At 39.9% G+C, this 14,456-nt stretch overlaps 1 protein-coding gene across 2 annotated transcripts in view; it reads left to right on the top strand.

Annotated features, from left to right (window-relative positions):
* Positions 1–13,594, top strand: part of LOC111873725 — a 17,044-nt gene extending 3,450 nt beyond the window's left edge. For both annotated transcript variants that reach the window (XM_023868657.2, XM_023868658.2), the window contains exons 3-7: positions 733–901; positions 2,164–2,510; positions 4,231–5,682; positions 9,283–9,740; positions 12,865–13,594. In XM_023868657.2, the coding sequence (XP_023724425.1) occupies positions 733–901; positions 2,164–2,510; positions 4,231–5,682; positions 9,283–9,740; positions 12,865–13,177 (2,739 nt within the window). In that variant the 3' untranslated portion in view covers positions 13,178–13,594. The remainder of the gene's footprint in view (positions 1–732; positions 902–2,163; positions 2,511–4,230; positions 5,683–9,282; positions 9,741–12,864) is intronic.
* The last annotated feature ends 862 nt before the right edge of the window (positions 13,595–14,456 follow it).

The following is a 14,456-nucleotide window of genomic DNA, read 5'->3' as shown; positions in this document are numbered from 1 at the left end:
TTCTCGGGCCATTATCTCCGTAACCGTTCAACTTTGGACATAGGTGTTTTGGGTTATATCGGCATACTTTAACATAAGGAACACCCTCCCGAAGTTTGGCACATTCCTCCTGGGACACCCTGTATATATATTACAGTAATGATTTTGATGTATGCAAAACTTAGATTATAGAAGACATTTTGGAATGAAATGATTGCATAAATTGGGGAGCTCCTGTACAGTTATAGGGAATTTAAATGCCAATTACTCTGGGCATTGGTGTCCAGATTTTAACATAGGGTTCTCTGTATTGCTAAATAAGACACTCAGGCCCACTTGACTGTGCATCTGCAGATGTAAGGTTATAAACATTAATAGTAAGTGCTGTATGTGGCCGCGCCATAGCTCAAGCGGTTACTTGCTGGTTTTCCACTGTGGTGGCCCGGGTTTGATCCCGGGTCTGGTCAGGTGGGATTTGTGGTGGACAAAGTGGTGCTGGGGCAGGTTTTCTCCGAGTACTTCGGTTTCCCCTGCCAATCTTCATTCTACCAATTGCTCCACAATCACCCTCACCTATCATCTAGGACTGGTACAATAGGCCAGAAGTGGCTGCAGTACAAGGGACTTAGTCCCACCCCACTAGCATTAAAAAAATGATACACAGCTGATAAGAATGTACTGTATTTGATCAAACTTTGTAGTTTCATAATTTTCCAAACAAAATTCACTGATACTGTTTGGCTTATTTTCCAGGAAGAAATGCACCAGGAGATTCCAGTTGCAGCTGACCCCCAGCTGGGTGGTTCAGAATCAGTGTACCTGGTTTCAGGCATAGATGTCCAGCAAAGAGATGTTACTCTTTTCAAGAAAGACTATGTTAATGTCACCGAGCAGAAGTTGCATGTTGCAGTTGATCACAAAAGTACGAGGTTCATGTGTGTGCCATATCTGCATGCTGAAGTGACCACAGTTTGATTCTGCTCACATATCTAATGAATATCAATGACAGAATGGCCAATCAATGAATGAAGAAACTGACTGACCAACTGACCAACCGACCAGCCAACTGAACCACTGGCTGACTTATTGTACAATTTTTAAGTCTACTGCTCATATCTTTTGTGACTAGGATGTTTTAGTTGATGTTGCATCAAGGTTATATACTGGATGAACAAGGAACTGAGGTTTGATTCCCAGCAAGGGCAAGTAATTTTTCTTTTCTCCTTGGAATCCAAACTGACTCTTTGACCCATCCAACCTCCTATGGAATGGGTACTATAGGCTGTTTGTGCAGGGATAAAGCAAGAGGACCCCAAAAATATGATTTCCCACTTGCCACAAGTGAATTGATGGAAACTGATGTTAAATATGTATGTAGCCACTATTTTTTTTTACTATATGGGATATGGATTTTGTTAAACTTCTTTGGGCCATGTTATTTCACTTGCTAGCTAATTTATTTGTTTGCCTATTAATCAATAAAATCCATCCACTCTGTGAACCAGGGTACATCATAACTTGTATAGGGAACCTTCTGAAAGAAAAGTTCTGTGTAAGTACTTCTGACTTTTCCACCAACATATAAATTAGGCCATTAAGTGATGACCAGGGCCCAGATTTTGATGACCTGAAAATATTTAAAAAATGACAGAAAAAATCCAGAAAAATTACTTAAAATATGACCCAAAAATGTAATAAACAGGGCCTGGATTTTGATGACCTGAAAATATTAAAAAAAGACCTATAAAGTGATCGAAAAAATCCAGAAAAATGACCTAAAGGAGAAAAGAAAGAACACTTTGCTTCCATGTTATTCACATTTCAGAAAACATGTGAAGAAAAATTCCCTAAAATGGCCAAAAATGACAAGAAATACCCTTAAAAGTCCAAAAATTTGCCAAAAAATTACCCCCAAAATGAAAAAATGACCTTAAACCTAAAAATGTCAAAAAATGACAAAAAATTACCTATAAAATTTACATTTCTGTAACCAGCAGCTCATATCTGAGATTTATATATTTAAGAGCATCACATAGGATACAAGGAAAAAAAAAAGTGACATGTCATCAAAATCCGCGCCCTGCTGATGACACACCCTTGTTTTTGTTGTAGGTGAAGTATATGATGCTTATCAAATGAGTTTTCAGCCTTCCCTAGGTAATGATTCATGTATGAATTGTTTAGGTTCAAGCAGTGTAATGGAACAGAGATATTCCAATGGCAGTAATGACGTTGTTGAGAAATCTGTCGGGGCTGAAGAGGATTTGCCTGAGAAACTGTCTGATTTTGAAACAAATGAATCAATAATGCTGGATGGTCAGGAATTTGACAGGGTTATACACAGTTTATCATCAGCGGGTGAAGGGATGGGTGATAGTATGGAGTCGCAACATGCTTTATCTGAAATGGAAGATCCTGGTGACGGACAGATGGTCTGCGGCACATACACATGTTCCAGCTGTGGGATCACCTTTAACTCTGTGATGGAACATGTAAGAATGTACCATGGTGGAGAGGAAGTTGTTATTGAGGTATATATTATGTCCTGATGGTCTAGATCAAGGGTCTCCAAACTACGGCCCGCGAAAGAATTGTGCAGAAATGTGCCAGTTGAACTAATTTTCCAATGAGTACTGGTAAAAAAAATACTTGCTCATAGATTTCAGATTCATTAATTAAGATTGTGTTTAAAATATATTGATATTCCATATTATGTTAATATTAATATTATTCACAATTTTACTAATTCTGGACCGTAAACTGCGCGGTATTTCTTCGTACTTGTTCGGCTTCGATCGGCAGTGTCACTTCGTGGCAATGTAGGTAGCGCGAGTAGTTTATTACTAGCTGTCTTGTGCACAAGACTTCTTGCAGTGGTGCAGTGTAATTGTAACAGATCATCATCACCTCAATTTAATCAGATTTTAAGAATGCGAAAAGAGTTCCATCATTCACATTAATGGATTTATTATAATTTGTGATTAAAATATGAGCATTTACTGCTACTGTCTGATGTCATTAATATACAATAATTTATTCTCACATACTTTGTATTTAGTTTATGAAATTCTGTGCTTTCAATAAAACTCGTATACCTAGAGTTATTAATTTCTCATTTTATCCGGCCCGTTGAAAGTGATGAATTACCTAATGTGGCCTGTGTTTCGAAAAGTTTGGAGACCCCTGGTCTAGATTCAACATGCTGGTCTTTTGTGTAGAGGATCTTTCAATAATACTGTCTTGTGGCATATGATGGCATATAGTCTGGTAAATGTTTACCAGTGTTTGAGAAGAACTGCTGCCTCTGTCTTCAGGGTAGATTCCCTGAGGATAGAGGCAGATATTGGTATGAAACCTTTTGTCAGACTTTGTAGCATCACGTCCCTGAAGATGGTAGTATTCGTGGTCGTTGCCACAAGAACCTCAGATCTCACATCAAATGTTTATAAGGCAAGTGTTTTCAAACTGTTTGATACCACAACCCCCTAAAAAATACATAAATATATGTGGCTCCCTGTCAGCATATATGTATTTATTAATGGATCGGGATTATAGAGACAGATTCAGCATGCTTGTAATTATTGCTGTCTATCGACTGCAGCTGTGTTCTCCAAATGTGTCTGTATTAGTTTTACTGACCTGCTGACTTGTTGAAACTTACGGATACAGCTCTATTTCAAACAGTTTTTGAGAACTTGTTGACCCCCATCACAGTAGCTTGGGATCAGCTAGGTGTCACAACCCACAGTCTGACGAACAGTGAATTAAATAGTTTAGAATCACGCAGTGAAATAAATTTTAATGCAAATTTTAGTGGTAATGTATTTTTATAAGTGGTTCCTTATAGAATTTGCTAGAAATAATGCTTCATTGCATGAAACACCATAGAACATAGTTATATAGCAGTACAGGGGCTAATTTATTTAAATAAATTAAAATAAACTAATATATTTTAAACAGAATAATTCTTTTTATAGTCATGAACAGTAAATGAGTTGTTGTTGTAGATGGCAGTGTGCAATTTTGTGAATCCTGAAATTAACCCAATGGTTAGTTTAGGGTTGAGTCTATTATATTAACTAACAGAAACTAACTCCGTGGCCTGTAGTCTGCAAGTGAACTATGCTGACCGAGTGACCGCCGCTTGTCAGTGAAGTTAGTGCCAACTTTTTAGTGGATAGAGGGGTGTCATGTGCTCAGTGCAACAAATCCCCCATGGCTGTTAATTTCAGTGCTTTATTTCATTTCCAGGTACCACAGGCTAAGAAAATTGCCCTTGAGAAGTTGATTAGATCTTCAAAGGAAGTTTTGGGAGCCCATGATGAGCAGATGATGGATATTTTACCTCAGTCTAATGATGTTAATGAGACGGCAGGTCTGGAAGAGAGAACGGGCGCAACAGATTTTGTGTCTGGCTTTTCTGAAATTCAGCAACAGTCATCAGAATTTCATCCAGAAAACCAAACGAATGCTTCAAATCATGCTGCTGCTGCTAATGGTGAAAGTCATGAAAATGTCAAACCATATCCATGGGCTAAGGAGAGGACTCGAGTTGTTGCAGATGAAGAGAAAATAAAGCAAATTGTTCCTGACCCGAAACGGGTTATTCCCTCTGTTCATGTAAGAGAAGAACATGTAACTGGTGAGGTGAAATATGTCAGCAAAGAGGTGAAAATTGGCAGATTCTGGGAAACTAAACCTGATACGGATTCAAATAATGAAAGTGCTAATACAAATAATAATATTAAAGTGCCCATATTATCTGTGCCTGGTAGGCTGAAGATGGAAAGTAAGAGGCAACTTTTCAAGAAGGACACTAGAACCAGCATTGAGAAATTATTTAGTGGTAATTTTTTATTAAAAGGGTCTGGGGGTCGTGGAACTAGGCCAGGACCCTATCTTGGGGTAAATAGGGTTCCAGAAGTAAAGGTAATTATGAGCCCTGGTGACAAAGGAATAGAAAATGCAATCTCTGTGTTTACATGTAGTACATGTCAGCAAGAATTTGGTAATGTGTCTGCATTCGAAAGACATTCTTGTACCATCGCAAAAATGTGTACCTTGGTCTGTAAGTTGTGTGACGAGGATATAGTTGATATGAAGGAAATGCGTTCGCACATGGAATCAGTTCACAATGTTAAGTCCGAGATGCCGAACATGATGAAAAGGAAGTACAACATGCAGATGTTACCTGCGCCCGTGAAGTGTGAATCGTGCGATATGACGTTCACAACGATAAGAGCTTTGAAGTTGCACAGGAAGGTGCATGAACGGGCAGAACTGAAAGAACTGAAAGTCCCTCTGGAGTGTCCAGTTTGCCATAATATGTGCTCAACCAGTCGAACGTTGAAGCAGCACATGAAAGTGCACGCAAAACCATTGCCTGGGAAGAAAATTGAAGATGGTGCTGGGGCAACCGAAGAGGATGTGAATGCTAAGGCAGAGAAGGGCGAGACACCCAGTTCGCTTGCATGTAAAGTGTGTTGTAAGCCATTCAGCAGTAATGATGAGTTGCGGGTGCATTGGCAGGAACATCTGATTAAAGAGGAAGATGAGGAGGATGAAGAAGAAGAAAAACTGGTAGAGAAGACAGATGATGGGTCAATGGAACCTGCAGTGCCGGAGGAGGATGGTATGCAGAACAAGAAGAACACTGTGCCATGCGCGAGGTGTCACAAGGAGATAGACAAGTGCTGTAAAGAGGTGGGTATATCCTGTATACAGATGGATCTTTTGACGAACACCTTTGTATATCTGACAGGTTCTCACACACTCATGGAGCTGAGCCCTTCTTGAGGAGAAACCAAGTCTGCAGCTACTCAAGACTTTCCCAGCATTTTATGGAACCCGAAAGTTCATTACTGTGCTCACAAGAGCCCTCCACTGGTCCCTATCCTGAGCCAGATCAATCCAGTCCATACCATCCCATCCTATCTCTTTAAGATCCATTTTAATATTGTCCACCCACCTATGCCTTTGTCTTCCCAGGGGTCTTTTTCTTTCTGGCTTTCCCACCGATATCCTATATGCATTCCTCTTCTCTCCCATTTGTGCTACATGCCCTGTCCACCTCATCCTCCTTGAATTGATACTTGGAGAAGAGTACAAGTTATGAAGCTCCTCATTATGCAGTTTTCTCCAACCTCCTGTCACTTCATCTCTCTTCAGTCCAAATATTCTCCTCAACACCCTGTTCTCAAACACCCTCAGTCTATGTTCGTCCCTTAATGTCAGAGACCAAGTTTCACACCCATTCAGAACCACCGGCAAAATTATAGTTTTGTATATTCTGATTTTTGTTTTTAGACAGCAGACGAGAAGACAAAAGGTCTGGACTTAATGGTAGCAAGCATTGCCCGAGTTCAATCTCATCTTAATTTCCTTTTGAATCAGGTTTTGATTTGTTATAGCTGTTCCCAAATTTCTGAACTGTGCCAGGTCCTCATACAGTGGACACACTTATAGTTAAGAAAGTGTCTCACATTACCTTCTTTTGCATATATGGTTCAAGCCACATGTAAAATACAGTGATAGTATATATATTACACCACCCAATTAGAAGACAATACATTTGACATAAACTATGTAGGTCGTACCGAAAGTCATGAGCAACTTTTTTTTTGCATGCAACCTGGGAACAGCAGACGAAAAAGAGTACGGTGGTAGATGGAACCAGCTGTTGTGTTAACCTTGAGTGACTTGTGACGTCAGTAGCTTGCATCACGTGACCAGTATCACTCCTAACAAAATGGCCTACAACGATATGTCGTTTCACCAGCATGCTGTCATCGAATTTCTTGTGAAAGAGGAAATCCCTGCTGCAGAAATTCACCAGAGACTTCAGCGTGCTTATGGAAGTGTGTGCATTGGTGCGAGCAGTGTTCGAAGATGGGTGAAACATTTTAAAGATGGGAACACCAGCATCGAAGATGAGCCTCAGAGCAGTCGTCCTTGAACAGCCTCAACTGAATGCAACAAGGAAAGAGTGGATGAGATCATTCAAGATGACAGGCATGTGACTGTGGACACAATAGCCCGAAAACTTGGAATAGGGCACAGTGCAGTACAGGAGATGTTTGAAAGCTTGGGCTATAGGAAAGTCTGTGCTCGTTGCATCCTGCGGTTGTTGACCGAAGACCACAAAGGTCAGCGAAAAGCCATCACCTCAGAACTGCTGCAGAGATATCGACAGGAAGGTGATGATTTTTTGCTCTGTATTGTGACAGGTGACGAAAGCTGGTTTCACCATTTCAAGCCTGAAACGAAACGGCAGAGTATGGAATGGCACCATTTGCTTTCTCCATCAAAAAAGAAGGTAAAGACAGTGCCATCAGCTGTGAAGGTGATGGGCACAGTCTTCTGGGATGCAGAGGGGTTTGTTCTGGCCGAATTCCTGGAACCTGGGCAAACCATCAATGCTTCTTGTTATGTCCAGACACTGCACAAGTTCCGTCGTGCATTGCACGATAAACATCCGGGATGAAACATCATCATCCTGCATGACATTTGAAGCAGTTGCAAAGATGGGGTGGGAAGTTCTTCCACACCTCTCCCAGAGCCCTGATCTGGCACCCTCCGACTACCATCTTTTTGGATTTGTGAAATATCAGCTGCGTGGACAACATTTTGAGACAAGGGAGGCAATTCAGAAAGCAGTGCGTCAGTGTCTTCGGATGGCTGGAACAGAATTTTACAGAAGGAGAATATTCAAACTCCCAGAACACTGGGAGAAGTGTGTACAAAGAAGTGGTGATTATGTGGAAAAATAGAGAAAGGTCTATAGATTGAGGTGGTGTATTTGGTTTGTCAATAATAAAGCATGTTACTTCACAAAAAACTGTTGCTCATGACTTTCAGTACTACCCTCGTATGATGGTATTTCAATAGTGTTGTTTTTTTTGTCATGTTCATAAGCATTGCAAACCTCAGAATAATGTTAAACACACAAGCCTGTTCAAGTGAAACTTGTTCACATGTTCATGTGGGACAATTAATCAAATCCATGGTGATGTGGTGGTTCCAGCAACAGCCCAGGGAGTTCTTTCTAGAAGGTAGCCATTATCTGGTGTGTCAGTGAGAAGCCTGCCTCATTGGGTCTATTCCTTTGCCAAGAACAGTCCTTCAATGGGTTTAATTTAAATAACCCTCATACTTTTCCATATTTTCCTAAAATGTAGCTTATACAGATGGTACATTTCTTTTCTGCATCTTGCAATTGCAAGCATTACAAAGTTTCTCATTTAACACTTGAAACATTAAAATTAAAATTAAAATATGTGACTGGGAAGATTTTCGAGAGCTTCATTTAGGTAGAAAGCTAGAATTGAAGTTGCCCTTGTGGCTAAGAACTGTGACAAGAATGTAAGATTTGAGGTTAACAAGAATGTTTATAGGGGGTTTTAAGATATGACTTGACACAGTCTAGACCTCAACACAATAGAGGTGAGTGGTCAGTTCCACTTGGTGGCTGCTTTATCCTGTGGGAAAGAACTCACAATATCCATAGAGTAGGAGTTGCATAGACCTCAGTGGCCTCCGTAGTCTAGGGGTAACGTTCCCACCTCATGACTCAAGGTATGTGGGTTTGAACCCCGTGGAGGTCGTGGAATTTTTAAGGGTGGAAAAATTCAAGGAACAAGTCCTCCGGGAGGGACTTTAAGCCGTGTGTCCCGTGTCGTAGACTTACAGCACGCAAAAGATCCTCATGTCTCTAGGAGACCTCTGAGCAAAATTAGGCAAAAGTTTCCCACCCAAGTAGTTTCCAATTCCTCCAGTAGATGGGGAAGTATCAGGGACCACTGCCAGAGAGGGCTGAACTTGCTGGCAGAACAGGGCTGACCTTGCTGGCAGAACAGGGCTGATAGCGAGCACCAGTACTGGAAGGGCATGGCGACTGGTAGAATATTAAAGGGGGAGGCACAGTAGATTAACAACTAGTCGCAGTGCATGGGGAAACCCACCCCCCTCCAATAATAATAATAATAATAATAATAATAAATAATGCATAGACCTCACAGCTGGTCATTGTGTGATGGAGAAAGAAAAATTCTTCTTCTACCAAGAACTTCACTCCAGCTGTCCACCCTGTAGTCAGTGACTTCACTGATTAAATACATAAATAAAAAGAAAACATTGAGATGTGGTTGAAATAAGTAATATTACAGTACGTTTAAACTAAGAAAGAAATATTAGGATGTTACAGATGTGAAAAGAATTTCATAAATATTTAAGGTTCTGTGAGTTTAGTGTTCAAATGTTTTGTCTCCCAGATGAAAGTTCACTTTGCATCTGATTTATATGCAGGAACATATGGCGAAACATTTCTCCCCTCTGAGGTATGATTGTCCAGTTTGCAACAAGACCTTCAGCAAACATGGCCACCTCAACATGCACATGCGAATCCACAGAGGATTCAAAGAATGCTCATGCATCCACTGTGGAAAGATATTTGCAAACATGAATCTTCTGAGGACACACGTTCAGTCTCACATGATCCACCGTCCTTACAAATGTGGTTTCTGTGGACGTGGCTTCTTCCGACCTCATGACAAGGTAGAGCATGAACGTGTTCATACAGGAGAGAAGCCTTATCACTGCTCAGTGTGTGGCATGCAGTTCAGAGTGCGATATTGTCTCACCCTCCACATGAGGCGACACACAGGTATCCGTCCCTACAACTGCAAGGTGTGTGGCAAAACGTTCCGAACTGGCACAGCATTCAAGGCTCACACTAAGATCCATCTGGATGAACGTGCTTACAAGTATGTCTAACTTTCTGTTTTCTGATAACTTTCTTGCTTCTTCCTCATGGTTTACTTAATGACATTCTATCATTTGCGTATGTTATTTGGTTTTAGAATGAAAAGTATTAGGATTATCAGGAATGGTGGGTTTGGGCAGATAAGTAGGAAGTCTTTGGGTCAGTCCTAGGCAACTTCATATGAAATTTATGGTGAATGAAGTGGGAGTATAACAGGTTTTTCTTTTGACTTTTCTGTCACAGTTAGCCCAGATAAGGAAAGTAAACAAAAACTTAATATTGTGCATATGTTTAGAATCTTATGGATTGTTTTGAACTGATTGCATATGCTATGGGACTTCATATTGCATCTGTAGGAGGACTGTTAGTTTGGTGATTATGTCTGTAATGACTGAAATAAGTTAGGGATTCTGATACATTTGGTCTCTTTAGTTTAATTATCTGGAAAACTGTAAGTCTTAACATAAGAAGTGCATTGAAGTAAAATGCATGTTCCATTTTTCTCTATATGACTGTTATTCAAAACATCATTTTTGTATTGTAAATGTTTAGTGGGTTACATTTGAAGTGCATTAGAAATCTGTGTAAATTGTTCATTATTATTATCTGATTTGAACTGAAATGTGATCGTATTGACAGATTTTAGTAGAACACTTACCAGTGTCAAATTTGTTGAAATTCTATTCAGTCGTTTTTGAGTTGGTACATATATTCAGTTGGGCAGATGGACATGGAAAAGCTAATAGGCACAGTTTGCATCCTTTTGTTGCATATGATCCCAAAAGGAATATATTTCTGATGGAAATATTATAGTTTTAACTGAACAGATAAACTACAAGTAGCTTTCATTGTCTCCCTGTAAAGAAATGTATTTAATTGTGGGAAAAAAGTAATTGAAAATTAGGCTTTTTATGAGCGACACCATTGGAAGTTATGGTGTAACCGAGGCCACGCCATAGTTCAAGCGGTTAGTCACTGGCTTCCCACTGCAGCGGCCCAGGTTTGATCCTGGGTCTGGTCAAGTGAGGTTTGTGGTGGACAAAGTGGTGCTGGGGCAGGTTTTCTCCGAGTACTTCGGTTTCTCCTGCCAATTTCATTCCACCAATTGCTCTACAATCACCCTCACCTATCATCTGGGGCTGGTACAATAGGCCAGAAGTGGCCGCAGTACAAGGGACTTTGTCCCACCCCACTAGCAATAAAAAAATATATGGTGTAGCCTATTCTTAATAGTACACAGACTTGTAGAATTACTGGTAACTTACCTATGAATCTGTTCACAGAAAAACAGCCCTCAGTTAAAGAAAGCCAAGTTACAAAGTTTAAATTTTTTTGTGCAAGTTTGTTTTAAAACTGTGCTCATAAATGCTGTAAATGCATTCACACTAAATTTGTAGTGGGATACTTGATCTAATTTTTAAAAAGAAATAGTAACAAAGGTAGTTTATGTGTATTTTGAATCAAAGATTGCTATTGTAATGAACCAGCCACTACTACAGAACTTTGATCAGTGAATATACAAGGTACTGCATTTTAGAGATATTTAAATGGCCCTGAAAACTTTGCAAAAAAATTCCTTTTGATTTAGAAAAATTTCACCATAAACATTCTACTGTAGTACTATTGCTGTTTTGTGTGAATAGCCAGAAGTCTTGTTCTCTTCAGATCAATGAAAGCTGAATAACTGAGTTGGGATTGATGTAAGAAGAAAAAGAAAGTGGTATCAATGTTTTCTAAAATGGAAACACCCTTTGGACAACCCTTGATCATTTAGGTTGATTCCTATTGGCATTCAGAATTCTGAATACTCCACTTTGCAGTTTATCCACCATAAATGAGTTAATTTAGGTTTTGCAGTACATGTACAGTTGAACTTCCAATATTTGAAACAGAATTACTTTTTTTTAATTCATGAAAGTATACCTGTCCCCGAAATACATAACTGCAGCTCATAACCTGTAAGTTTATAACAGAAATGTTTTCCATACTTAGTACCTTTGATTATTCTCATAACTTGTCAGTATCTTTAAATCAAAGCAGTCCAGATGTGGTAACTGGGCACTTAGCATGTTGTAATGATATGGGATTTGAGATATTCATGGTGGTCCCATCTGACAGAGGATTTACATAAGATACATTAAGCAACAGAGGAATGTAGAAAATTACATAATAAGGAATTGTAAAAATTTGTACTCATCTCCCACTGATCGAGCAACTGCCGCTTGTTTGACAAAGTCAGTGCCACATTTAGCAGATAGAGGTTGTTGTGTGGTCATCGCAACAGATCCCACGGCTGTTAATTTCGATTTTCTAGACCGGAGCCGCTATTTCCTTGAAATAGCTCCTCACTTATCCTCACAGGGCTGAGCGGACCCCGTTCCATACCCACTACTTCGCAGAAAATCTGGTGGTGATTGAAATCGAACCTGGGACCTCTGGATATGTAGCCAGGAACTCTGACCACTAGACCACAGAGGCAGTCCATATAGTTTGCTTGTGGATTACAGGCCACAGAGTTTGTTTCTGTTTATTTTTGTACTCCAACTACTATCGAAATTGTTAAATCAAGAAGCATGAAATAATGGATATATGTAAGACATATAAGGAAACATGAAATTCATGTAAAATTTGGTCAGAAAACCGTAAAGAATCCATTTGTAAGGCATCTAGGCCTACTGTAGATGGAAGGGTACTATTAAAAGGTGTCTTTCAGAAGTGGAATGTGTACTTATGTATTGAACTGAAATGGATAATTTGTATCTTTGACTTCTGTAACAGCAGTGAGGTTTTTGACCTCCAGAATAACTGTAAACTAGCCGTGAATACCATGTGGTTATTTAGTCTGCAAATCTCATGATATTCTGGTTTTGTAATGCTGCAGTTTTGAATAACACTAATCTATCTAGTCGCAGTGTTGATCCACATCTGTAAAGTATACACTAACATATATATCTGATGTTACCTTCATTTGTTCTCTGTCAGTTTATAGTATGATTTCTTATTTTTCTGTAACTGAATTTGTTTTTATTTCACTTGGGATTCAAGTTGAGGAAGTTCTTCTGTATGTGTGATACATCTTATCCTTGGAGGCAAGAATAGCATGTCAGTTTAATATTCTGGTTCAGGTGTCCCTCCTGCCCGAAGAAGTTCAACACATTGATCCAACTTCTGGGTCACAAGAACAGCCATACGAAGCCCTACTCCTGTGTGGAATGCAACCGGCCATTTTCATCCCTCTATGCTGTTCGGAAGCATATGGAATCTCATGAGGAGGGGAACAGTGGCAAGGTGCCCCTCAAGTTCCAGTGTGATGTATGTGGGGCATCTTACGCACGCAGGTTTGCTCTCAAGGATCACCTCAAGGTCCATGGTCCTAATATTCCTTCAACAGCAGCTGATAAAAATTGCTCCGATGATTCATCAAGTGACATATCATGAGCTGACATTTGGTTTTCTTAGTGACTGATGTTAACACAGGAAAGTGAAATTTACAGCACACACATTTGGATTTTGTCAAATGACAAACTGTTTACAGTCAGCAATCTGTAACTGAGAATAAATGCACAGTAGGTCAGACAGAATTGAGTTATTTCCCATGTACCAGGTGTTATGTGTGTAAATAAAGAAAACCGTTGCATTTTGTGCACACATTAACGTACTGAGGAGTTTGGTGTAGTTCTGAGACTCTTAAGGCTATTGTTCTTAATTTATATGGCTTGAATTGAATCGTTCTCCGTGGAGCAATATTATATACAGAGTCCTCCTGTGCAATGCCTGGTTATTGCTGGATGGGGCTTGTTTTGGAAATGTAGTGCTATGCATACTTAAAAGTTTACATTTATTTGTTCTGCTGCATTCTCTTTGCATTTATTATCTTCAATTGGAAGATATGTTCTCTTGACACACCTTTCCCAGATATCCCTAACTCTGAGCAGGTTTTCACCCAGAGTGTTAAGACAGATTCTGTTACTGTGATTTTCTTCAAAACTGTTTCGTTGGAAAGTGCCTTAGCTTTACACAAATGGCTTTCACTTACGTGGTTTGAATCTGAGTCAGGTTACCTACCATCATAACTTTATTTGCCCATGTGAATATCAAAATACAGGGAGATCGAGAAGTCATGCACGTCACACTAACCAATTCTATTTTGCTGGTTTAATGCACAAACTACAAGACATAGAGCACTTTTTTTTTAATGCTAGTGGGGTGGGACTAAGTCCCTTGTACTGCAGCCACTTCTGGCCTATTGTACCAGCCCCAGATGATAGGTGAGGGTGATTGTGGTGCAATTGGTGGAATGAAGATTGGCAGGGGAAACCGAAGTCCTCGGAGAAAACCTGCCCCAGCACCACTTTGTCCACCACAAATCCCACTTGACCAGACCCAGGATCGAACCCGGGCCACCGCGGTGGGAAGCCAGCAACGAACCGATTGAGCTATGGCGCAGCCACATACAGCACTTACTATTAATGTTTATAACCATACATCTTATAAATGCAAAATTAAATCATGTCTTTACAACATATGCCCAAAATGGCTTCCCTGTTCAGCAATGCACGTGTGAGCTCTTTTTACCATGTTTGAGGCCACTTTGTGGAGCACCTGTAAACTGATGCTGTTAAACGCCGTCATAATGTTCCTCTTGAGGTCATCCACTGTATGCTGATTATTTTTATAGACAATTCATTTGAGGTACCCCCAAAAGAAAAATCTGCGG

This window comes from Cryptotermes secundus, unplaced genomic scaffold, assembly GCF_002891405.2.
Source record: "Cryptotermes secundus unplaced genomic scaffold, Csec_1.0 scaffold31, whole genome shotgun sequence".
Classification (NCBI taxonomy): Eukaryota; Metazoa; Arthropoda; class Insecta; order Blattodea; family Kalotermitidae; genus Cryptotermes; species Cryptotermes secundus.
The sequence above is the reverse complement of the archived record's forward strand: the minus strand, read 5'-3'. Positions and strand labels throughout refer to the sequence as shown.